The sequence below is a fragment of the Leptopilina boulardi genome, unplaced genomic scaffold, assembly GCF_019393585.1.
Source record: "Leptopilina boulardi isolate dan_hultmark-lab unplaced genomic scaffold, ZJU_Lbou_2.1 LbouV2_144, whole genome shotgun sequence".
Taxonomy (NCBI): domain Eukaryota; kingdom Metazoa; phylum Arthropoda; class Insecta; order Hymenoptera; family Figitidae; genus Leptopilina; species Leptopilina boulardi.
Window position 1 is genome coordinate 1,979,230 of NW_026137690.1, and position 27,478 is coordinate 2,006,707.

Consider the following 27,478-nt stretch of genomic DNA (forward strand, 5'->3'; position numbering starts at 1 on the left):
TGAAAATGAAACGTCAGAATTTGACCGGAAGTCAATGTGTTGTTTACTACAAAAGTGCTACAAAAATAACAAATAACCGTCGCCCGTCATTAAAAATATTTCATTTACCGTGAATTTTTATCAATATTATTGTTAAATTGAAAGAAAAAAAAATAATGGAATTTAAAACACCAAAGAAATTTCAAACACCGGAAAAAGTATTGCCTCCAATTAGAATTCCTCCGTCGCCTTATCTTAAAGAATTAGGTTATGGTTGCGGTATGTTATTGTTTTTATATTCATTTATAGAATATCTTTTTAATATTAATAATTTATAATTTATATTCTCATGTTGGTTAATATTTTTTTTCTAAATTTTCATTGTATGATAAAAAAATTTTCTTAATTTAATCAATTTAGTAGAATTTTCGTAAAATTCTAAAAAAAGAAAGGAGTAGGGGGTGAATTTTACGAATAATAGTTTTATATTTGATGTATTCCACGCCAAAGTGTTAAGTCAATTCAATTATTTAACAAATTTTGAACTAAAATGATTCTTCACTAAATTAATTATTCTTAATAATTTTAATGAAATACATCACAAATTAAATTAAATCAAAATTATTTTTTCAATTAAAATTTTTATGAAATTTAACAATTGTTTATAATTTAAAAAAATATATCACAATAAAATTGAATTATTATTTAAAAATTTCAATTCAAAATAAACTAAAATTCAATTATTATCCGAAATTTTAATTCAAATTCAATTAAAAATCCAATAATTATCAAAAATTTTCAATTTAAAATTTAATTATTTACCAAGTTTTCAATTTAAAAGAAATAAAATTTAATTATTTTCTAAAATTTCTATTCAAAATTTTATTATCCAAATTTTCAATCAAAAATGAACTTAAATTAAATTATTATTCAAAATTTTCAATTAAAATTCAATTATTTCCCAAAATTTTCAATTCAAAATAAACTGAAATTCAATTATTTTGCAAATTTAAAATCAAATAAAATTTCATTATTCTCAAAAAATTTGAATTCAAAATTAATTGAATTTTCAATAATTTGAATTTAAAAGCATCTAAAATTTAATTATTTCTAAAATTTTACATCGAAAATTTTTTTTTTGAAATTTAATAATTTCAATTATAACTCTAAGGAAATTCCATTATTTTTAACTATTTTAATAATATTCTTTGAAAATTCAACTATCTGAAACCATTTTTTAATTAAAAATGATTTTCAAATTATTGTATTTTGTCCGCATAATTTTTACAATATTTTCGGAATTTTTTAAAAATTTTTGAATTTTGAATTTTTAAAAAATATTTTTGTTTTTTTTTTTTTTTAATACGTACTATTATGTATTTTGATGCGCTGATTACGAAAATCATAGTGACAATACCCAAAAATTTTATTTTTATGGTGAAAACCATAAAAAAGTCCCAAAATTTATGATTTTTTTCGTTTATTGGGTAAAAGATGCAAAATTAAAAAAAAAACTTTCATACAAAAGTTATAGATCTTATTAAAATACATTTTTTTTTTTGCATTTTTTTAAATTTTGCATATTTTACCCAATAAACGAAAAAAATTATAAATTTTGGGATTTTTTTTTTATGGTTTTCACCATAAAAATCAAATTTTTGGGTATTATCACTATGATTTTCGTAATCAGCGCATCAAAATACATAAAAGTAGGTAGTATAAAAAAAAACCGAAAATATTTTTAAAAAATTCAAAATTCAAAAATTTTTGAAAAATTCCGAAAATATTGTAAAAATTGTTTGCTCATTATCGGGATAGACTTAAAAGTTTCGTAATAAGAAGTAGTTTTTTGGAAAAAATTTTGAAAAAAATCAGTACGTCAAATGAGAGAAATGACTTTATATCATTAAAACTCAAAAATTATATAATAATAAAATGATTGGTCTGTCCTTCTGTCCTGACTTGAAGTTGGCCTTTTCTGATTTCACGTGTTTTTTTTTGAATAGTAATCTTATGACGTGTCAAATTTTGACAATTCTTTTTCTCATTTTTGCCAAAGTTGTATAATTGTGTTTCCAAATTTCGGAATAAGTTTCTTTAAAATTCCAAATTCGAAAATTCAATTCACGAAGCTCAAGTACACAACGTTTACCAACGAAATTTTTTTTAAACTTGTATATTCATTCAAAAATTGTATACAAATACAAAAAATTTATGATGAGAAAAAATATGCGCCAGGAAATTTCGTACAAAATAGTAATTTGAAAAAAAATTATTTTTAAAAATTAATTTTTAAGGTACCAGGGGCCAACGAATAGCTATTAAATATTAATTATAAAAACACAGGCCTCGAATCAACTTAAAGACACAAAAAAGTTGTTTTAGTCGATTTATATTCCAAAAAAAAGTGAACTTGTTTTTTATTTTAACAAAAATATTTTACAGATTTTTAAATAAAAAATTTTTTTTTTAATAATAATCCTTTTCGAAGAGTTAAAGTTGAAATTTTTAGAAATAATTAAATTTCAAAAGATATTGTTAATTTTCAAACAATTATTAAATTTTACTGAACTAAAAATAATTTATCAAACAATTTTTGGAAAACATTTTTTAAATTTAATTGAATTTTCAAAGATTTGAAATTGAGATTTTTGAAATTAATTGAAACTTTAAGTGATTTTTAATTAAAATTTTAGATGAATTCACTAAAAATTTATTAGAAAATGCGGACAAAATACAATAATTTGAAAATCATTTTTAATTGAAAAATGGTTTCAGATAGTTGAAATTTCAAAGAATATTATGAAAATAGTTAAAAATAATTGAATTTCCTTAGAGTTATAATTGAAATTATTAAATTTCAAAAAAAAAATTTTCGATTGAAAATTTTAGATGCTTTTAAATTCAAATTATTGAAAATTCAATTAATTTTGAATTCAATTTTTTGAGAATAATGAAATTTTATTTGATTTTAAATTTGGAAATTTTTGGGAAATAATTGAATTTTAATTAAAATTTTGGATAATAATTGAATATTAGTTGATTTTCAAACCATAATTTTCAGAAAATAATTCAATTTTAGTTTATTTTGAATTGAATACTTGGAAAATAATTGAATTTTAGTTGATTTTGAATTGAAATTTATGAAACTAATTAAATTGAATTTGAAAATTTTTAAAACAATTGAATTTTAGTTGATTTAGGATTGAAAATTTTGAAAATAATTAAATTTCAGTTGAAATTTGGAAAATAATTGAATTGTAGTTTATTGTGAATTGAAATTTTTGAAAATAATTGAATTTTAGTTGACTTTGAATTGAAAATTTTGAAAATAATTGAATTTCAGTTCATTTTGAATTGAAAATTTTGTGAAATAATTGAATTTTAATTGAAATTTTAGATAATAATTTAATTTAAGTTCATTTTTGATTGAAAATTTGGATAATTAATTTTGAGTAGAATTTTTAGAAAATTATTGAATTTTATTTCATTTTAAATTGAAAACTTGGTAAATAATTAAATTTTAAATTGAAAATTTTTGATAATTATTGGATGTTTAATTGATTTTGAATTAAAATTTCGGGTAATAATTGAATTTTAGTTTATTTTGAATTTAAATTTTTAAAAAATAATTCAATTTTATTGTGATATTTTTTTTTTTAAATTATAAACAATTGTTTAATTTCATAAAAATTTTAATTGAAAAATAATTTTGATATATGTAATTGAATTTGTGATGTATTTCATTAAAATTATTAAAAATAATTAATTTAGTGGAGAATCATTTTAGTTCAAAATTTGTTAAATAATTGAATTGAAGAAGATTTGAAGAAGATCTACATTTTATATTAAAAAAATGTATTTTATTTACATATTTTTTCAAATGTAAAAAAAATGTCTCATTTTATTAAAATAAGTCGATAAAAGTCGTATTTTTGAAAAAAGTCGGAAAAAGTCGTATAACCCGAGGCCTGTAAACATATAATTTTCATTATTATCATTTAATATGTAATAATATTCTAATAAATTAAATTATTATTGATAATATTAATCTTTAATTTCTTTATAACAAACAATTAAATACTCAATTTGGCGCGAATGCGCGCGTTTAATTTTGCTAGTTTGATAGTAATATCGTTTAAAAAAAAATGTAGATTTTTTTTTGTTGAAAAGTACGTTTAAAAACACACATTTTGCAAAAAAAAAGGACTTTTAAAATTGATGCATTTTTAAGGAATTTATGAGATTTAAAAAATTAAAAGTCATGAAAATTCTCCAAATTTTCAAAATTCCATAACTCGAAAACGGCTTGTTAAAAAAATTTCGAAAAAATTCATGGAAGCTAGTCTCAAATTAGTACTAAAAGAAAAAAAAAATCTCAAAAAAATCGGTGATGCAATTGCAGATGGTCTTAACACTTTGGCGTGAAATACATTATTTATTTATTTATTCAAAATACTATAAATAATATTTATTTAGATAATTAATTATATCTATTTTGTTACAAAATTCTGGAACGAAATATAATTTTTTTTAAAAATATATTTTAAAAGAAGGAGAATTTAATTTATTTTTCAGGAGTAAAAGTTTTTACATTGGAGAGATCTCCGAAAGTTGGATGTATTAGATCGCCTTGGGCAGTTAAAAAAATTAATAAAGTTGTCAAGGATCCAAAATACAATAAACGAATTCGTGATGAAGCTTCAATACTTTGTAAATTAAATCATCCAAATATTATTGGTTTTCGGGGATTTACAAAAGGAAATATTGGAGAGCCATGTTTGGTTATGGAAAAACTTGACTCGTCTCTAGGTAAATATTTAATTATTAATTTCAAAGAAGAAAAAAAAAATTAATTTCCGTGTGAAAAATAATTTATTAGTTAGAAAATAATTTTTTTAATTAATAAATTAAATTTTTGTTTTTTAATTCCCTAAGATTCTATTAATTTAGAAATTACAAAATTACATTACAAATTTTTATATTTTCTATTTTCGATTTTTTTTTCAAAATTATTCAGGCAAAATTTCAAATTCTAAATGAAAAAAAAAAAATAGTTACAGCATTTATTGATTAAAATTTTTGAATTTATTAAAAAAATGTTCATCGATTTTCTTTTTGTAAATTATTTAGGTAAAATTTTAAATTCTAAATTCAAAAAAAATTATTTGAAGTATTTATTGATTATAATTGTAATCGCTCTTCTAATTCAAATTAATTATCAATTCAATTAATGGAAAATTTAATTGAATTCAATTTGAATTTTTTTTGCAAATTTTAATTCATTCTTTCGATAAATTGCATTTTACTCGATCAAATTAAAATGTGAATTAATTAATTTAATTGGAAAATTAATGCGCTTCTATAAATATTAATTGATTAGAATTCATTATAATTAAATTAATTTAATTTTTAATCTAATTAAACAGGAGACATGATTGAAGAAAGAGATGGAGAATTATTTGCGGCAAAAGAAATTTTAAGAATTGGTTATGAAATTGCAAAAGGACTTGAATATTTACATCATACTGCATTTATTTTACATGGCGATATAAAAAGTTACAATGTTCTTGTTTCGTTTGATTATAAAATTGTGAAATTATGCGATTTTGGAGTTTCCCTTTGTCTCAATAAAGACACATTAGAAATTGATAAGAAAAAAGGAAATGAACATTACACTGGCACTGAATGTTGGAATGCTCCTGAAATTCTTTCAGGTATAAATTTTTATATTCTACATTTAAAAAAAAAAAATTAATTTATTTATTTACATTCTATTTTAATTAATTTTTAATTTAATTTATTTTCTTTACTTCATTAGGTCTCGAATTAAACGAATTTTAAAAATTAAAATAAAAATATCTACTAAAATTCAATTATTCTCTGAAGTTTGTAAAAAAAAAAATTTATAATTTAAATCATAATTTACGAAAATTTTCAATTTAAAATCTGAAAATTAATTATTTTTGCAAATTTTGAATCAAACTATTCTAAAAATTAAATTTTTTTTTCTAAAATTTTCTTCGCTACATTTAATTATTTCTAATATCTTTTATCAGAATTTTCTGAAAATTTTGTTATTTAAACAATTTTTTCAAATACAAATTTTTCTAAAATTCAGTTATTGTCTGAATCTTATAAAAAAAAATATTCAGCAATTTAAATTTACGAAAATTTTGATTAAAAATCTCCTGAAATTCAATTGTTTACAACAAAATTTGTAATTGGCAACTATTTTAAAATTTAATTTTTCAAATTTTTAACTTAAATTCTTTATTGAATTAATTATTTCCAATAACTTTAATCAGTTTTGGAAAATTCGATTAATTAACACATTTTTCAATTAAAATTTTTTTTATTTAAATCAATTATCTTCTGAATTTTGTAAAAAAATCTTCCTCAATTCAAATTTACTAAAATTCTTTTTTGTATATCTCCTGAAATTTTAATTATTTCTGAAAAACTTAAATATATTTCTTTCAAATTTGATTAATTCCAAAATTTGTATCGAAAATTCTTCGCTAAATTAATTATTTGATTTTAATTCATTTTTTCAAAAATTCAAATTTTTTATTAAAAATTCTATAAAATTCAATTCCTATTTAAAATTTTGTAAATAATTTTCAGCGATTCAAATTTACAATTTCAATTAATAAATTAATTTTTTTCAATAATATTTCAATTGAATTTTAGTTGATTTTGAAATGAAAATTTTGAAAATAATTGAATTTTAGTTGATTTTAAATTGAAATTTTTGAAAATAATTTGATGTTTAATTGAATTTGAATTTAAATTTTGAAAAATAATTGAATATTAATTGATTATGAATTGAAAATTTTAAAAATTATTGATTTTGAATTCAAATTTTTGATAATAATTGATTTTCAATTGAAATTTTTGCTAATAATTAAATTTGTGGAAAATTAATTTTAAAATAAGTTTAAAAAAAAAAATAAAAAGCGTTTATTTATTAGATGTATGCAATTCAAATTTTTATAAAACATTGAAAATGACATTTAAAAAAAAAAATTAATAACTATACTGGGAAAATCTCTTCTTTAAATCTCACTTTTCTCTATAAATTTATCAACTTTTAAAAAATTTGGAAAAAAATTTTTGGTTTCTATACTTTCTATGTTTTAAGATTTTTTTTTTATTCAAAATTTTCACCGGTAGTGTAATTTAAAACAACTTTAAAGTATTTTGGTTAAGGAAAAAATTTTTACCCTATTTTTCCTAGTTTTTTTAAAGAAAATTTACCCAATTCCCCCTTTTTTTTAGCAAATTTTATTCTGTGAAGCCTGTATTGTATTTATTTCAGTAATTTTATCAAATTATTATTTTATTATTTGTTATTTTATTATTTATTTATTTTTTCTTTATAATTTGTTTATTATTTACTATTTTATTATTTATTATTTATTATTATTAGTTAATTTTTATTAATTAATTTTTTGTATAAATTAAATTCTGTAATAATTGTTAATTCATGTGTTTTCTTTTTTTTTTTTTGAAAATAGAGGAAGGGCCAGTGACAAATAAAGCCGATATGTGGGCCTACGGTCTTGTTCTTTACGAAATGATGGCTCTTACTCCGCCACATTTGGATTCCGTTTGTACAATGTCCGACATAATGAAAGAAATAATGACCGACGAAAATAATGACGAAAATGACGATATAAATTCAATGGACGTTAGTTATTCTTCTGAGCACGATACAACAATTTCTGGACCTGGTAAGAAAGAAAAAACTGTTTTTTTTTCTTTTTTGTTTCCTTTAATTCTATTTGAATTTTGTTTCTTCTTCTTATTAATTTACATTTCATTTACTTTTCTTCAATTAATTTATTTTATTTATTTTTTTACTATTTCCAAATAAAAGCAAATAAATTATTTTTGAATTCTTTTCATTAATTTACGTTTTAATTATTCCATTCACTTTTTTTCTTTTAATTTTTTGAATAATTTGTTGTTTTCAAATTAATAAAATAAATTGTTTTTGAATTCTTTTATTTGATTTCATTTATTATTCAATTCTCTTTTCTTCTAGTAATTTATTTTATTTATAAAAATACAGAGGCTCAGAATTTATTTGTTTTCTGTTTTTTTTTTTTTTTTTTTTTTATTAGGTACACGACCACTTTTGCCAGCCACTTTTGCAAGCGAAGGTTACAATCAGGTACTGGAAATATTTTCCGTTTGCACCGAGGATGAATATAAAAAACGACCGAGCGCAAAAGGTGTCGTTCGATTCTTTAAAACAGCCATTTTTCCAGAGAAAAAAACTTAAATTTTTCTTTTTTTTTTTTTGAGAATTTATTTTTGCTTCATTTTTTTTTTTTTATTTGAGAATTTATTTTTTTCATTAAAAATAAACGGCAATCAAAATTAAAATTATGATTATCGCAATGAGAATGCAAACTATTTTTATTTTCCTCTGAAAAAGAGAGAAATAATTATTATTAATTATAATAACAAAATTATAAATAAAAGAAGAGAACAAATTTAAAAAGAAATGAAAAGAAGAAAAAGGAGTTTTATAAGAGAAAAAAAAAATTAAGGAAAAATGAAGAGAAATAAAAAAAGGTAGGAGAAAAATGCAAAAAAAAAATTACTATTTTACCTTTCTGAGTCTTGCGCTCTTTTTTTTCGCTTTTTTAAGATCTTGACCACCACTATCAATGTTATCCATTGTTTTACCCGCGAAAAATTCGACATTATTTATTTGTTCTCCCTGAAAATTTAACAATGTTACATTAATAACAAATATTACGTTTTTTTAAAAATGATTTTCGTTTTAAAAAAAAAAAAAAAATTGATTTTTACCTGCTCTTGAATTAAAAATGCAACATCGACAAACAAATCTCGAATTTCTGTTATTGATTTTTCCAATTTTTTCACTTCTTTGTGCCTTGTTTCCATATCTGATAGTTGTTGTTTTGTTATTTGAATATCGACTAAAATCTGTAATGATATAAAGTTTCTTTTTTTTTTTTTTTTGCCAAAAAAGAAGCGCATGAATTCCCCATAAAAATTAATAATTAAAATTTTTATTTTAAAATATCTATTTTCTTAAAAATAATTATTTTTTAAACAAATTTTCAGTTTTTAAATTCAAATTTAATGGATTTTCTCTTTTTTATACGAATTTTTATTTAACAAAATATTTAGCAGAATTTTTATTTTACATGAATTTTAATTTAATCGAATTTTAATTTAACAGAATTCTCATTCAATTGAATTTTATGTGATTCAAATTTTTAAATTGATAGTAAATTCCAATTTTTAGAATTTTCATTTATCTGAATTTTTATTTGTACAAATTTTTAATTAATAGAATTTTTTATTTGTTCGAAATTAGAAAAAAAATATTAGGATTCAATTATTTTCTAATTTTAATTATTTTTTAAAATTCAATTTTATTTTCGAGAATTCTATTATTTTCTAAATTCAATTATTTTTAGAATTCAATTATTTTCTAATTTTAATTATTTTTTTAAATTCAATTTTATTTTCGAGAATTCTGTTATTTTCTAAATTCAATTATTTTCTAATTTTAATTATTTTTTAAATTCAATTTTATTTTCGAGAATTCTGTTATTTTCTAAATTCAATTATTTTTAGAATTCAATTATTTTTTAATTTTAATTATTTTGTTAATTTGCAGCTAAAGTAAATGAATTGATTATATTCATTTTAAAAGAATTGAAATTTTTCCCAAAAATATTAAAAAAAAATTGAATTGAATTTGTAAAATAATTGAATTTAAAAAAAATTTTTTTTTTTTGCTAAACGTTATTAAGAATGAATTTAATATGAATAAATGAAACAAATTATGTAAAAATGCGTATAAAAAAAAAAAAAAAAAAAATTCTATTAAAAATGCGCGAAAATTTGAAAAATTAAAAATATAAAAGAAAATAAAAATGAAAATTTGTTTAAGAAAATAATTTTTACTAATAAAATTTTTTAAAATAAAAATTCTAATAATTTTATGGAATAATGCGCTTCAATTTGTTTCTTTTTTTTTTTTTTTTTTTTTTTTGTGTAAAAAGATAAATATTAATTATTGCAAATACTAACATTATCGACAAAAAGACTCGTTTCTTGTGCCTCCAATAATTCTTCAAATTCTGCACTCGTAATTTGTCTACGAACTGAAATTTAATAATTTAATAATTTAAATTTAATAATTTATTAATTTAAATTTAATAATTTAATAATTAAATAATTTAAATTTAATAATTTAATAATTAAATAATTTAAATTTAATAATTTATTAATTTAAATTCAATAATTTAATAATTAAATAATTTAATAATTAAATAATTTAAATTTAATAATTTATTAATTTAAATTTAATAATATAAAATTAAATAATTAATTTAATTAAATTTATAATAATTTTTTAATTTTTTAAAAATATTTTTAGTTTTTGCAAGCAATTGTTCTTTTTTTTCATTTTTGACCTACTCAAGAGTCTTTGTTGCTGCAATAGAGACGTGCATTTTTCGTGATATTTGAGTAATGTTTCATTATAATCTTGAATAATGTCTGAATAAAGTTTTAGCATTGTTGTATATTGAAGAATTTTTATTCTTTTATGAGCCGGACCATCAGCTGCACTTACTATAGTGAGATCATCGATTTTTGTCGTTTGCTTTCCCATTTCTGTGAACAAAAAATATATATATATATAAATAAATAAAAACAGAAATTAATTGTATTTTTTCAAAATTTTTATAATTGACGTAAATTTTTATATAAAAATATACGAAATATTAATTTAAAATCGAAAATTAGAAATAAAAGCAGTTTTTTAAATTTATATTTCGTAAATTTTCCAAATTTTACTCAAAGAATTAGCATTTTTATTTTTTTATTTTTTTTTTATTATATTTTATTATTTATGATTTTTATTTTATTTTTTATTATATTTGTTTATATATCTGGTTTTTTGTTTTATTTTTTTATTATATTTTATTCTATATCTGTTTTTTAATTTAATTTTATTTATTTTTTTATATCTTATATTTTATTATATAATTTTTTTTTTATTAGTATTGAATATTTAAACTAATTTTGATTTCAAATTTCCCGCATTAATAACACGAACTTCCGGTTCGTGTTCTGAAAAATCTTACCATTGCGTTTGCGCAGTAGCGACGGCGCGATTTCTGTTGTTTTCGCGCCATTGTGTGATGTTAACAGTTAACTTTTACATATATGAGATAATAAAAAAAGTATATATGATAAAAAGAAGTGCACGTGTAACAAAAAAAATATTTATATGTATAAATCAAAAGTAAAATGGAGCGTTTTGAAATATTTGAAAAATTTAAATTAAATAATTTAAATTCCAAATGGATTGATAAAATATGGGATGAGGAATTTTTAACATTCATTGATTTTCCACGCGATTATTATTCATTTATAAAAGAAGAAAATTTGGAACATTTATTAATGCAAACATGTCGAATAATTAAATTGTGGATAACGGAAAATAACAGTGAATATGAAGTGAAATGGCAAACATTAAATTCAACAGGAATTAATGTTCGTGGTTTGCTTGCGTTTTTAGGTTATATTATGAAAATCGGACAGAAAATTGGTGCTAGTGAAGAATTACGACAATGTTGTCTCAGGGCGTGTAGTTTATATTTTATGCTTCTTGCCGTTCCTGGAAGTACTGTTTATCAAGTGTTTCATCCTAATTTATATCACAGGTAATTATATATTTAAAAATTTAATTTGTAATTTTTAGGTTATGTTTGTTTGTTTTGATTTCGCATTCTTTCATGTTTACATTTTTTTTCTTTTACGAATACAATTCGAAAAATTCAAAAAAAGTAGATAGTGAAAAATTTTGAATTTAATAAAAATTGGTTAAAAAAAAAAAATTGTTCATTAGTATTGCCTCGGATTTTACGACTTTTTTCGATGTTTGTTTTATCAATTTTTTTTTTTACTTATTTTTATAATAAAAGTAAAAAGAAATTCTGTTAAATTTAAATTTTAATTAAAATTTAGAAAAATTTAAAATTCGGATAGTTTGGAAATTGTATTTAAATTAAAATATTATTGAAAAAAAGAAGAAATTAATTTTAAATGAAAATTTGTCAAATTATTTGAATTTTCGATTTTTAATTAAAATTTTAAAAATAATTAAATTTGTAAGAGTTTGATTTAGAATTTTTTTTTTAGAAATAATTGAATTTTAGGAGATTTTCAATTGAAATAAAAAATAATAAAAATTTTTATGGAGTTAAAGTTGTGATTTTTAGAAATAATATAGAATTTTTTCAAATTTCAAAAATTAAAATTTTATTGTAAATATAAGCATTAATTAAAAAACGATTTAAATATAATTGAATTCTTAGAAAATTTTGATTAAAAACTGTTGAAAACAATTAATTAAACAAAAAATTATATAGATAAAAATTTTGGGAAAAAAATTTTATAATTTAAAAGTTTCAGAAATTTTCCCGAATTTTTGAAAAACTGTATTAAAGTAATTTAAATAAAATTAATTTAGCGAAGAATTTAAAATAAATTTTTTTAGAAATAATTGAATTATAGAGAATTTTCAAAATGAAAAATGTTTTAAAAAAAATTGAATTTTCGTTTTTTGAAATTTTCAATGAAAATTTTAATAAATTAGAATTATTAAAATTTTTTAAAAAATCATATAAATAAAAATTTAATTTTAATGAATTAATAATAAAGAAATCGTTTTATGTAATTGAATTTTTGAAAAACTTGATTAAAGTTATTAATAAAAATAATTAAGCAAAAATGAAATTAAAAATTTCTATTTTATAAAATTAATCCATAAATAACAATAATAAAAATTACTAATTTGAAACAGAAAAAAATTCATTAATCCGGATATGATCTAGTGGGAAAAATACCTATTTTGTAAAATTAATACAAAAATAACAACAACAAAAAAAAAATGTTTTGATAAATTTAAATTTAAAATTTTGTCAAATAATTTAATTTTAGTTGATTTTCAATTGAAAATTATAAAAATAATTGAATTTAAGTTAATTTTGAATTAAAATTTAGGAAATTAATTGAATTTTAGTTGATTTTGAATTGAAAATTTTGAAAATAATTGAATCTCAATTAAAATTTTGGAAAATAATTGAATTTTACTTAATTTTGAATTGAAATTTTTGAAAATAATTGAATTTTAGTTGATTTTGAATTGAAAATGTTGTTAATTTCAATTGAAATTCAATAATGTTCAAAAATTTCTATTCTAAATCAATTAAAAAAAAAATTTAATTTAATTTTACTTTGAATTGAAAATAATTAAATTTAAATTGAAAATTTTGATAAAAATTGAATTTTGGTTGATTTTGGATTGAAAATTTTGATAATAATTGAATTTTAGTTGATTTTGGATTAAAAATTTTGATAATAATTGAATTTTAGTTGATTTTGGATTGAAAAATTTGAAAATAAATAAATAATTTAATTTATCAAAAATTCAATAATTTTTCAAAATTCCAAGTTTTGATATATTTAATTAAAAATTTTAGAAAATAATTGAATTTTCGTTTATTTTGATTTGAAAATTTTGAAAAGAATTGAATTTCAATTGAAATTATAGCAAATAATTAAATTTTAATTGATTTTGAATTTAAATTTTGAAAAAAAAATTTGAATTTTAGTTTATTTTTATTGAAAATTTTGAAAAATAATTTATTTTCATTTGATTTAGAATTGAAAATTTTGAAAATAACTGAATTTTAAGTAGATTTTGAAATAATTTATTTGTAAATAATAAAATATTTATTAATTTTGAATTGAAAATTTAGAAAAAAATTTAATTTAATTTTATTTTGAATTGAAAATAATTAAATTTAAATTGAAAATTTTGATAAAAATTGAATTTTGGTTGATTTTGGATTGAAAAGTTTGATAATAATTGAATTTTAGTTGATTTTGGATTGAAAATTTTGATAATATTTGAATTTTAGTTGATTTTGGATTGAAAATTTTGAAAATAATTGAATTTTAGTTGATTTTGGATTGAAAATTTTGAAAATAATTAATTTTGAATTGAAATTTTGGCTAATTATTAAATTTTAATTGATTTTGAATTGAAATTTTGGGTAATAATAGAAATTTTAGTTGATTTTGAATTGAAATTTTTGAAAATAATTCAATTTCAATTGATTTTGAACGGAAATTTTTGAAAATAATTCAATTTTATTTATTTATTTATTTAATACATTCCCCGCAGTCCTTAATTGAAATTGAATTGAAATTTTTGAAAATAATTCAATTTTAGTTGATTTTAAAATGGACTTTCTGAAAATAATTGAATTTTAGTTGATTTTGAATTGAAAATTTTGAAAATAATTAAATTTCAATTGAAATTATAGCAAATAATTAAATTTTAATTGATTTTGAATTTAAGTTTTGGAATATAATTGAATTTTAGCAGATTTTGAATTGATAATTATGGAAAATTATTGGATTTTTAGTTGATTTTTATTGAAAATTTTGTAAAATAATTTATTTTTATTTGATTTTGAATTGAAAATTTTTGATAATAATTGAATTTTAATTGATTTTTGAAATTAAAATTCAATTAATTAAAAATTCTATTAAATGATTTTGTGGTTAATTAAATATTCAGCAGAAAAATTGCATTTATGGAAATTCAATCAAATAATAATTCGAACAAGTGAAAATAATTCATTTGAAAGGATTAAAAATTGAAAATTCTATGCAATGAAATTTTACCCAATAAAAATTCTTTAAAATGTTCTATTACGTTAAATGAAAATTCGAGCAAATAAAAATTGTGACAAATAAAAATTCGAATAAATAAAAATTCAGTGAAGTGAATTTTCGGTTATTGAAAAATTCTGTAATATCGAAAAAATCGTTTTGATGAAAATTCTTCAAAATACGAATTCTGCAAAATTAAAAATTCGGCTCAAAAATAATTATGACTAATGAAATTTTCATAAAATGAAAATTCTAACTAATTTATTTTTATAACATAATCATGCTTCAAAAAAAAAAAAAAAAAAATCGTACAATCCGAGGTCTATTATTGAAAAACCTCTTGAAATATTTTCATTAGAGTGAGGAAGAAAAAATTTTAATTTTCACCAGAAATCAGGGAAAAACAAAATAATATTTTTGTGTCCACCCTGAATTAATAAAACTGAAATAATTATACTTAATTTAATTAATGGAAATTTTTAATTTAATTAATTAAATTGAAATTTTACTGAGAAAAAAGTGACAAAATTCCTTTTTTTTTTTTCTTTTATTTCAGAGCAATAGATTCATTTAAATTGGCAAATTTACTGACACCTGCATCAAAAAAAGTGAACAAAACAATGGACCTAGAAGAATTATACTACAACGAAGATGAATCAATTGAAAGTCTCTCTCACTCGGAACAAGTGACATTAATAAAATCTCTAAATTGCATAATGTTTGATTTAATAACAATGTTAAAAACATTTTTTATGAAAGACAAACCCGAAACACTCAACATCACTGTTCAATCATTGGTGGAATGCTCAAAACTTGAGACAAGCGTCAATCATTTTCATACGCCTAAAAAAACAAAAGACGCAACACTCACATCATTATCGTATAATTCTTATATGGCACTACAAGAATTATGTGATTTAAATCATGGTTCAGTGAATTTAACAATACAACTTATTGCCAAATATTATTTACCACTTTTAATGGCAACATACACAGAATTACCACAAAGATCATTAATGATTGTTCAAGATACTTCAATACGTTTTTTTCAAAATTTATTAACAATAAAAACAATTGAGGCAGAAAATGGAATTTTAATTCTTATTCAACATTTAATGATGAATTATCCCGAACGATTGGAGGCAAGACAAAAACAAGCGTCTGTTGTGGCAAAATTAATAAATATTTCTCATGGTCAACTTTATTTGAAAATAATTGAGAATTTAATTTTATTCTCGTATCATAATAAAATTACATGTAGAATATTTGCACAGGAAATAATTTCAAAATGTTTATCGGAAATTGTTGTTGATATTGATGATTTGGATCGATTGAAAGCGAAAAGAATTCTTATTTCGGCAACGTTAGGACGATGCGTTGATTCATCAAGTTTGGTAAGATTTTTTTTTTTAAATTTTCTTTTCCATTTTTTGATTATTTTTAATTTATTATTTATTTTTTATTTTATTTAGAATATTTTTTTGTTATTTTATTTATTTTCTATTTCAGTTATTTATTTATTTTTTATTTTAGTTATTTATTTTCGTTAATAATAATCCTAATGAGAAATTTAATACTAACAGGATTAGGATTGTGACTTTTTCAATTTTTCACAATTTTTTTTTTTAAATATGCGATTTTTTTCCATTTTGATAAGTTGCGAATTCTTTGAATTTTTTTTTCAACATTTAAAAAAAAATTTTTTTTTTTTTTTTAAATAAAATATGTCTTTTCTTTTATTATAGAATGCAAAAATATTCTTCAAATCTTCTTTATTTCAATTATTTAACAAATTTTTAACTAAAATTCTTCTCTTTATTAATTATTTTCAATAATTTTTTTTTAATGAAATTCTTGAGAATTATTTTAAACTTATTTTTCAAATTAAAAATTATATAAACTACAATAATTGTTTGAAAATTAAAAAAAAAGTCAGCAAATAATATTAATCAAAATTTCAATAAAAAAAAATCACTTGACGTTTAATTATTTTAAAAAAATTTATGTAAATCTTTCATAATTCAATTATTTTACAAAATATTATTTATAATTTAGTCGCAAACTTACTTTTTTTTTCTCGAAAAATTTCAATGAAAATTAGGAAATCATTCAGTTATTTGACAAACAGTTTTTTTCTTTTTTTTTTTTTTTTAAATCGAATTTGTGTCCAAAATTTCAATTTTAATCTGTATTAAAAATTTAATTATTTATAAAAAAATTTTATTTCAATTTAGAGAAAAACAAAATTGAATTTTCAAAAATAATATTCAAAATCAGTTATTTTCAAAATTACAATTCAAATTAAATTATTTTTGACAATTTCAATTAAAAACAAATTAAATATTAAATTATTTTCAAAAATTTTAATTTAAAATTCAATTATTTTCTAAAATTTTAATTCAAAATCAATTAAAATTCAATTACTTTCGAAAATTTCAATTGAAATTCAATTATTTTCAAGATTTTCAACTCAAAATTAATAAAAATTCACTTATTTTCCAAACTTTCAATTCAAAATTAGTTAAAATTCAATTATGTTCAAAAATTTCAAATCGAAATCCATTGAAATTCAATTTTTTGCATAATTTTCAACTCAAATTCAACAAAAATTCACTTAATTTCGAAAATTTTAATTCAAAATCAACTAAAATTAAATTATTTTTTGAATTTTAAATTCAAAATCAACTAAAATTGAATTATTTTCCAAAATTTCAATTGAAATAAAATTATTTTTGAAAATTCCAAATCCATTAAAATTCAATTTTATGCAAAATTTCTATTAAAATTCAATTATTTGCAAAATTTTTAACTCAAAATCATAAAAAATTCACTTAATTTCCAAAATTTCAATTCAAAATTAATTAAAATTCAATTATTTTCTAAAATTTTAATTCGGAATTAATTGAAACTTAATTATTTTCGGAATTTTCAATTCAAAATCAAGTAAAATTAAATTATTTTCTAAAATTTCAATTTAAAATCAACTTAAATTAAATTGTTATGTAAAATTTTAATTTAAAATCAATTAAATATCCAATTAATTCTAAAAATTTTTAGTTCAAAATCTATTAAAATTCAATTTTTTGCAGAATTTTAATTAAAATTTAATTATTTGCAAAATTTCCAACTCAAAATCATTAAAAATATATTTATTTTCCAAAATTTCAATTCAAATTTAATTAAAATTCAATTATTTTCTAAAATTTTAATTCAAAATTAATTGAAATTTAATTATTTTCATAATTTTCAACTCAAAATCAACATAAATTCACTTGTTTTCCAAAATTTAAATTCTAAATTAATGAAAATTCCATTATTTTCTAAAATTTTAATTTATGAGCTTCTAATAATTAATTATTTCTAAATTTTTATGAAATTTAATAATTTTAATTATAATTTTTATAAAATTTAATTATTTTTAAAAATATTTTCAAAAATTTTTCCTGTTTGAAACCATTTTTTTGCTTAAAAAGTTTTCAAATTATTGTATTTTTTTCTGCAATTTCTAATAAATTGTTTTTAGTGAAATCAACAAAAATTTAAAATTAAAATCATCTGAAGTTCAATTAATTTCAAAAATCAAAATTGTAAATCTTTGAAAATTCAATTATATTTTTAAAAAATGTTATCTAAAATTATTTAATAAATTATTTTTAGTTCTGTAAAATTTAATTATTTTCTGAAAATTTACACTAATCTTTTGAAATTCAATTATATTTCTAAAAATTTCAACCCTTTTCCAAAATTATTATTATTTAAAAAAAATTTTTATTTAAAAATCTGTAAAACTTGATTAAATATTTGCCTGAAATTTTTATCGACCATTAAAATTAATAAAACTATGACAAAAATTTTAAAAATTTTGAATAAATTTCTTAAATTAGATTTGAAAAAATTATAAAAATCGAACTTTAAGAATTTTTTTTTTTTTTAGAAATTTGTCCTACTTAAATAAAAATTTGAAAATTTTTCTTTTTGAGTTCGATTATGAAATAGAAATAAATTTTTTTGATAATATTCATTATAGAATTATTTTCATTACAGAATTAATAAAATGAATTTAATATCTAATAATATTAGTTATTTAAAGTAAAGTATTTCATTAACCAATTAAATTTTTTTTTTTGAAATATAAATCGAACTTTTATTTGTACCTGAAAGTCAATTCGAGGCCTGTTTATTTTATTTATTTTTCCTTTTTTTTTTTAGTTTCTTCATTTTATTTATTTATTTTTGCTTTTATTCATTTTATTTATTTATTTTTGCTTTTATTCATTTTATTTATTTAATTTTGCTTTTATTCATTATAATTATTTATTTATGCTTTTATTCATTATAATTATTTAATTTTGCTTTTATTCATTTTATTTATTTAAATTTTACTTCTATAAATTTTTTATATATTTTCATTAATTTTTTTTCTTCTAAATTCAAATTTTCAGGTACGAGGTCGAGCAATGGCAATAATTTCAAATTGCACCGAATTTGAAAGTCCCAATAGAATAATAATTCAAGATTTATTTGACGATACAAGAGACAACGATATATTCCCACCGACAATTGAACAATTGTCAAATGCAATTTTCAATGATAATAATCCACTGCCAAGTGGAACAAAAATTTATTCAATGCTAATGGATCGTCTCGAAGATGAAAGAGCCTTAGTACGTCGTAGTGCATTGCAAATATTTCGCAATATTGCCAATTTATTCCCCCAAACAATTGAACAAATATTTCTATCAATTGGCCTACGTTGTCGTGATCCAACATTAATTGTTCGTTGTTTTTCAATTCAAGTTCTCACTTATCTTCTTCTTGAAAATATTGAAAATTCCCCACTCATCACTCATTGGATACGTTTTGTATTGCCTCAAGTTTATGATTTAGAGCCAAAAGTACAAGAAAAAGTACTCGATTCATTGGAAACATTGATATTAAATAAAATAACAATTTTTAATGAGAATAATGAAAATTTACCATGGTTAATTATTGAACAATTATTAAAAGAAAAAATGAGAAAACATTTATCAAAGGCTTGTGAACTTTGGAAAAAATCGGAAATTTTAAATAAATCATTGATAATAAAAGTTAAAAGTCATATTGAAACGAAAAATAATAATTCCGCATGGGCATTATTGGCGGCATTATCTGAAAATATACAATTAAAATTTATGGATAATTATTTTATGGATTATCGTTTACTTCTTCAGGGACGGGATTTTTGTGCAAGATTAAAATTAGAAGTTTTAAGAAATTCATGGCCTTTAATGAATGAAAATTTTTTACATCAATTTTTCGATGATTTACATTCGAGTCTTTGTAAATTTGAAGTGAATTTAGTGTTAATTAGTATTTGTTTTGATATGCTAATTGGAATTGGAAAAAAACTTCAACAAGAAATAGAAAAAAAAATGTGTGAATTAATGAAATTATGTGAAATACAAATTGAAAAATTATTTGGTAACGATAAAGAAGAGGCATTGGATGCTGAATTTATTTATGTTAAAGCAATGTGTACATTGGGACATGCGGCATTTCTTTGCAGTGAAAAAGTGTCATTATCAACAATTCGTACATTACAGGGATTAATTTTAGAATGGAAAAATATTCCACAATTGTTGCAAGTAAAAAAAGAATTACAAGTTACTGCCATTGTATTATTGGGACAATTGTCGATGCGCGATCGTGAAATTGCTGAGGAGACAATGCCAATATTTGGTAAACTAATGTCAAAAGAAATTGATATAAAAGAGGAAAATGAATCGTGTAATAAAATTAATTCAGCAAAAACATTAGCTGATCTTTGTATACAATATACAGCGTTAGTGGAATCATATTTGCCTGATATGTGTGTGAGTATGAAGGATCCAAATCCAAAAGTAAGAGAAGTAATTGTCGTGATATTTATTCAATTGTTGCTGGAGGATTTTATTAAAATTAAAGGACCATTCTTCTTTCATATTTTAACAATGTTAACCGATGACGATGAGACAATAAGAGAGTTGACTATTTTTTTAATCAAGGAACGTCTTTTGTCGAAAAATAAAACACTTGTCTCGCAACAATTTATTAAAAGTATTTTTCACTACAATAATTGTCAGGTAAAGTATGGAATTTTTATTTAAATTTCAAAAAAAATTTTATTTTTTAGTTTTTAAAATCGGAATTGCCACAAAGTCAAATGGAAATTAGGGGAAATTTTTTTGTTTAATTAGGAAAATTTTAGAGAATTTAAAAAAATATTTATAAGAAATTATTTTTTTTGATGAATTTTTCATTTTTTGAATTAGAATTAGATGGAATTTTATTTTTATAGGATTTTATTTTTATTTTTTTTTTATATTTTAATTAACAAAATTTTTAGCTAATAAATTTTTAACAGAATTTTTATTTTACAGTTATTTTCTTTACATATGACTTTTTATTTAAAAGAATTTTAATTTTAGCGAATTTTAATTTAACAGAATTGAAATCTTAAATAAAATGGAATTTTTAAATTTATTTATTTATTTATTTATTTATTGAAAGTATACAGGTAAAACCCATTCGTACAAAGTACTATACAAAAGGAATTGTATGAATTAAAAAAGAATTGAATTTCAATTCTAAATCAATTTAATATCCAATTATTTTCAAAAATTTCAATTTAATATCAACTAAAATTAAATTATTTTCCAAAATTTTCAATTCTAAATCAACTAAAATTCATTTATTTTCCAAAATTTTCAATTCTAAATCAACTAAAATTCAATTATTTTTAAAATTTTCAATTCAAAATCAACTACAATTTAATTACTTTTAAAATTTTCATTTCAAATCAACTAAAATTTAATTATTTAAAAAATTTTCAATTCAAAATCAACTAAGATTCAATTATTTTCAATATTTTCAATTCTGAATCAAATAAAATTCAATTATTTTCCAAAATTTTCAATACAAAATCATCTAAAATTCAATTATTTAAAAAAATTTTAAATCATAATCATCTGAAATTCTATTATTTAAAAATTTTTTAATTCAAAATCAACTAAAAATCAATAATTTTCAAAATTTTTAATTCAAAATCAACTAAAATTAATTTATTTTCCGAAATTTCAATTGAGATTCAATTATTTCTAAAAAATTCAATTCAAAATCAACTAAAATTTAATTATTTTCCAAAATTTCAATTCAAAATTTACTAAAATTCAATTATTTTTTAAAATTTCAGTTTAAAATCAACCAAAAATTTAATTATTTTTTAAAATATCAATTCAAAATCAACTAAAATTCAATTAATTTTTTAAATTTCAAAACAAAATTAACTAAAATTTAATTATTTTGTAAAATTTCCATTCAAAACCAATAAAAATTCAAAATCTTCAATTACAAATCAACTAAAATTCAATTATTTTCCAAAATTTTATTTGAAATTCAATTAATTTCTTAAATTTCAATTTAAAATTCACTAAAATTCAATTATTTTTTGACATTTCAATTTAAAATTAATTAAAATTCAATTATTTTCCAAAATTTTAATTCAAAATCAACTAAAATTAGATTATCTTCTGAATTTTTAATTCAAAATTAACTAAAATTCAATTATTTAAAAATTTTTTAATTTAAAATAAACTAAAATTCAATTATTTTTCAATATTTTCAATTCAAAATCAACTAAAATTCAATTATTTAAAAAAATTTTAATTCAAAATAAATTAAAATTCAATTATTTTCCAAAATTTACATTGTGATTAAATTATTTAAAAATTTTTCAATTCAAAATCAACGAAAATGAACTTATTTTCTAAAATTTCAATTCAAAATCAGTTAAAATTCAATTAATTTCAAAAATTTCAAATCGAAATCAACTAAAATTGAATTATTCTTTAAAATTTTGATCGAAATTCAATTATTTTCAAAATTTTTAATTTAAAATCAACTAAAATTCAATTACTTTTTTAAATTTCAAATCAACATTAACTAAAATTTAATTATTTTGTAAAATTTTAATTCCAAATCAATTTAATATCCAATTATTTAAAAAAAAATTGAATTTAAAAATTAATTGAATTTGGAAATGAATTGAATTTAGAAAATAATTAAATTCTAAAACAGAATTTAATTTAGCAAATACTTGAATTTAGATAATAATTTTCAATTTTCCAATTAAAATTTGACTAATTTTCTTTTTATACAAATTTTTTCATAACAAAATTTTTAGCTAACGAATTTTTCTTTGGCAAGATATATTTTGTATTCAAAAATTTTTATAACAATAATTGAATTTTAGAGAATTTTTTTATTAAATAATTTGAAAATATTTTAAATAATTGGCTTTTAGAAAAAATTACTTTAAAAAAATGTATTTGAAATAATTTTAATTGAAAAAAAAAACTTTAATAATTTATTTTTAAAAATAAATAATCTTCAATTGATTTTTAGAAGATAATTTTAAAAATAATTGAATTTTAGAAGAGTTATATTAAAAAATTTTTTTTAAATAATTGAATTTTTGAAGATTTTCTAAATTGAAAATTTTGTAAAATTGAATTGCTAAAATTTTTTTTCACAATTCACAGATACTAATTAAATATTTAAAAAAAATTTAATTACTTAGAAAAATGTTTTAAATAATTAAATTTTAGAAAGAACTTTATTAAAATTATTTTAGGAGATTTAAAATTTTTAATTTTGTAAAATGCAAAATAGTAAAATTTTTGCAATTTTAATTTGTTGTAATTTTTTTTTAAATTTTTGACAATTGAAATTTTGAAAGTTTTTATTTGAAACGTTTTTAAATATTTGAATTTAACAAAAAAAAAAAATGAAAAATATTTGAATTTTCCAAAATTTACGATTCATATTTTTGAAAATAATTGAACTTCAAATAATTTTTGATTGAAATTTTCTGTTATTTCTGTATTAATAATAATAATAATAATAACAATAATTAAATTTCAAATTTTTGAAAAAATCTTTTTTTAAAAGATTTTAATTTGAAAATTTTCTATTATTCATTTGCTGAAAAATTTTTTTTTTTTTACAAATTACAGACAATAATTGAGTATAAACAAATTTTCTAATGAAATAATTAAAAAATATTTTTTAAATAATTGAATTGCAGTAAAACTTTGTTAAAATTATTTAAGAGATTCTAAATTTTAATTGATTTAAGTTACTAATTATTCTAATTTTAATTTTTCCAAATTTTAATCAACTTAAATTGTAAATTATCGAAATTTTAATTGATTTAAGTTGATAATTATTCAAATTTCAATTTGTCCAGATTTTAATTAATTAAAGTTTTAAATTATTCAAATTTCAGCCTTTTCAAAATTTTTTTTTTTTTAATTTAAATTTAAAATTATTCGAATTTCAATTTATCCAAATTTTCCTTGATATTTTTTACGTAAAGATTTTTTTTACAAATACAAAATTTGTTCGCTCGGAAATTTTTTTTTTTTTAATGTTAGGGAAAAAAAAATTTATTCTTGTGGCAAATTCTGATTTTAAAATTTATCCATTTAAATCTGTTTTTTAATTATTATTTTTGTTTCTTTATTAGCATGAAATTTTGAAAATAAAAAAAAAAAAAAATTTCTTTCGCAGGCAATTAATAAATTTGCAATTCAAGCAATGAGAGAGAGGGAGAAAAAAGCATTGACACTACCGGGGAGAGAGAATGAAATTAAACGACGAATTATTTATGATTTTATGCTTGAACATCTCGATCCACCTGGAAAATTGAAACTTATTTGTAAAATGACAAGTGAAATTCTTGGTCGTATGTGTGACAATGTTCTTGATATTAAATCAGAACCGGAAATATGTATGCTTCGCGATGTTCTCTATTTATTGACAAGTGAACAAATACAAGTGTCAAATAAACAATTTGATGATGATTCACAGGAGGAAATTGTTAATGTGACAAATTTGCCAAACAGTAAAGCAATACATGAAATAATTGACGGTATTAAGAGACATAAATTACAAGTATTACTTCCAGTTATTGTGAAATTGAAAAAGAAACTTGAATCAATGAAATCATCACTTTTGCCAGATGTTACGAAATTTTTTTTGAAAATTATTTCCGATCACAATAAAGATCAACTCAATGAACTTTACAATGAATATCCAAATTTGGATAGGGAAATTGAAATAGATTCGAGAAAATATGGGAAAAAAGGTCAAAATTTTAATGATGATGATGATGATAATGATGAAGAAGAAGAAGAAGAAGAAAAAGATGAGGAAAAAGAAAAAGAAGAAGATAATGAAAATAGTGCTCTTGAGAGACAAAAGAAGAATATTAAAAATATTCTTAGTCGAAATCCAAAAATTGTGTTAAGGAGACTTTCAACTTTGACTTATCAAAATGCAATAGGATCAAATGCAAATGAAAATGAGACTGATGATTCAAATTCTTCCCCGGAGCCTGGACCAAGTTGCAGTTCAAGCAAGTGAGTTTTTTTTTTTTTTTTTATTAACTTAGAAACAACAGGCCTCGGATTATACTTTTTCGACTATTTCCGACTTTTTTTTTCTTCAAAAATACGACTCTTTTAGACTTATTTTCATAAAATGCAACATTTTCCGACTTTTTTTTTATATTTTTTTAAAAAAATTTTTAAACAAAATACGTTTGTTTTAGTATACAATGCAGATCTTCTTCCGATCTTCTTTATTTCAATATTATTTAATAAATTTTTAACTAAAATTCTTCACTATGTTAATTATTTTTAATAATTTTAATGAATTTTCTTCACAAATTCAATTAATTTAAACTATTTGTCAATTAAAACTTTTTATGAAATTTAAAAATTGTTTATTATTTGAAACAAAAAATTATCAAATAAAATTAACGAAAAAATTTTAATTCAAAATTATTTGAAAAATTTTATTATTTGCAAAAATTTCAATTATTTTTTAATGATTTTTATAATATTCTTCGAAAATTCAATTATCTGAAAGTATTTTTCAATTAAAAACATTTGGAATTGAATTTTTTTATGTGATATTTTATAAATTCTTTATCAACAGAAATCACTGAAAATTTCTCTTATTTTAATTATTTTCTGAAATTTAACAGAATCATTTAAAATTCAATTATTATCAAAAATTTTAAATTAAAATCAACTAAAATTCAAATATTTTTAAAACTTTTATTTAAAATCAACTAAAATTCAATTATGTTACAAAATTTTAATTCAAAGTCAACTAAAATTCAATTATTTTCTGAAATTTCGATTAAGATTAAATTATTTTCTGAAATTTCAATTAAGATTAAATTATTACCAAAAATTTAAATTCAATATCAAATAAAATTTAATTATTTTTCAAAATTTCAATTTAAAATCAACTAAAATTCAATTATTTTCCAAAATTTCAATTGAGATTCAATTATTTCTAAAAAATTTAATTCAAAATCAACTAATATTCAATTATTTTCCAAACTTTCAATTCAAAATCCATTAACATTTAATTATTTTCCATAATTTTAATTCAATATCAACTAAAATTCAATTATTTTCTAAAATATCAGTTTAAAATCAACTAAAATTTAATTAGTTTTTAAAATATCAATTCAAAATCAACTAAAATTAAATTATCTTCTGAATTTTTAATTCAAAATTAACTAAAATTCAATTATTTAAAAATTTTTTAATTTAAAATAAACTAAATTTCAATTATTTTACAAAATTTTCAATTCAATATCAACTAAAATTCAATTATTTAAAAAAATTTTAATTCAAAATCAACTAAAATTCAATTATTTTCCAAAATTTTCAATTCAAAATCAACTAAAATTCAATTATTTTCAATATTTTCAATTCTGAATTAATTAAAATTCAATTATTTTCCAAAATTTCAAATGAAATTCAATTATTTTGCAAATTTTTTAATTCAAAATCAACTAAAATTCAATTATTTTCAAAAATATCAGTTTAAAATCAACTAAAATTTAATTATTTTTTAAAATATCAATTCAAAATCAACTAAAATTCAATTACTTTTTTAAATTTCAAATCAAAATTAACTAAAATTTAATTATTTTGTAAAATTTCCATTCAAAACCAATAAAAATTCAAAATTTTCAATTACAAATCAACTAAAATTCAATTATTTTACAAAATTTTATTTGAAATTCAATTAATTTCTTAAATTTCAATTTAAAATTCACTAAAACTCAATTATTTTTCGACATTTCAATTTAAAATTAATTAAAATTCAATTATTTTCCAAAATTTTAATTCAACATCAACTAAAATTAAATTATCTTCTGAATTTTTAATTCAAAATTAACTAAAATTTAATTATTTAAAAAATTTTTAATTTAAAATAAACTAAATTTCAATTATTTTACAAAATTTTCAATTCAATATCAACTAAAATTCAATTATTTAAAAAATTTTTAATTCAAAATCAACTAAAATTCAATTATTTTCAAAATTTTCAATTCTAAATCATCTGAAAATTAATTATTTTTAAAATTTACATTGTGCTTCAATTATTTTAAAAATTTTAATTCAAAATCAACTAAAATTCAATTATTTTCCAAAATTTTATTTGAAATTCAATTAATTTCTTAAATTTCAATTTAAAATTCATTAAAATTCAATTATTTTTCGACATTTCAATTTAAAATCAATTAAAATTCAAATGATTCAAAAAATTTCAAATCAAAATCAACTAAAATTGAATTATTTTTTAAAATTTTTAATTAAATTTATCAAAACTTGGAATTTTAAAAAATTATTGAATTTTTGATAAA

General features: G+C 18.3%; 3 protein-coding genes across 3 annotated transcripts in view; 2 read left to right on the forward strand and 1 right to left on the reverse strand.

Annotated features, from left to right (window-relative positions):
* The first annotated feature begins 21 nt into the window (after positions 1-21).
* LOC127291597 (lymphokine-activated killer T-cell-originated protein kinase) lies at positions 22-8,394 on the forward strand. Its single transcript, XM_051320796.1, has 5 exons — positions 22-258; positions 4,558-4,791; positions 5,409-5,696; positions 7,500-7,715; positions 8,109-8,394. Exons 1-5 carry the CDS (start codon positions 156-158, stop codon positions 8,267-8,269), a joined length of 1,002 nt encoding a protein of 333 aa, XP_051176753.1. The 5' UTR covers positions 22-155; the 3' UTR covers positions 8,270-8,394.
* The window catches only part of LOC127291599 (syntaxin-1A-like), a 21,266-nt gene continuing 2,097 nt past the window's right edge, over positions 8,310-27,478 (reverse strand). The window contains exons 5-9 of the mRNA XM_051320799.1: positions 10,453-10,650; positions 10,063-10,136; positions 8,806-8,943; positions 8,603-8,713; positions 8,310-8,416 (exon numbers count right to left, since the gene is read on the reverse strand). Of these exons, the coding sequence (XP_051176756.1) occupies positions 8,345-8,416; positions 8,603-8,713; positions 8,806-8,943; positions 10,063-10,136; positions 10,453-10,650 (593 nt within the window). The 3' untranslated portion in view covers positions 8,310-8,344. The remainder of the gene's footprint in view (positions 8,417-8,602; positions 8,714-8,805; positions 8,944-10,062; positions 10,137-10,452; positions 10,651-27,478) is intronic.
* LOC127291594 (condensin-2 complex subunit D3-like) overlaps positions 11,154-27,478 on the forward strand; it is a 23,189-nt gene continuing 6,864 nt past the window's right edge. Inside the window, exons 1-4 of the mRNA XM_051320793.1 lie at positions 11,154-11,705; positions 15,284-16,121; positions 19,170-20,828; positions 24,316-25,166. Of these exons, the coding sequence (XP_051176750.1) occupies positions 11,290-11,705; positions 15,284-16,121; positions 19,170-20,828; positions 24,316-25,166 (3,764 nt within the window). The 5' untranslated portion in view covers positions 11,154-11,289. The remainder of the gene's footprint in view (positions 11,706-15,283; positions 16,122-19,169; positions 20,829-24,315; positions 25,167-27,478) is intronic.

Bases quoted from the DNA above. Each gene is read 5' to 3' on its own strand.
- LOC127291597 (XM_051320796.1), top strand. From the start codon at position 156: ATGGAATTTAAAACACCAAAGAAATTTCAAACACCGGAAAAAGTATTG. The intron at 4,792-5,408 runs GTAAATATTTAA...CTAATTAAACAG, and splicing joins AAAACTTGACTCGTCTCTAG to GAGACATGATTGAAGAAAGA. The intron at 5,697-7,499 runs GTATAAATTTTT...TTTTGAAAATAG, and splicing joins TGCTCCTGAAATTCTTTCAG to AGGAAGGGCCAGTGACAAAT.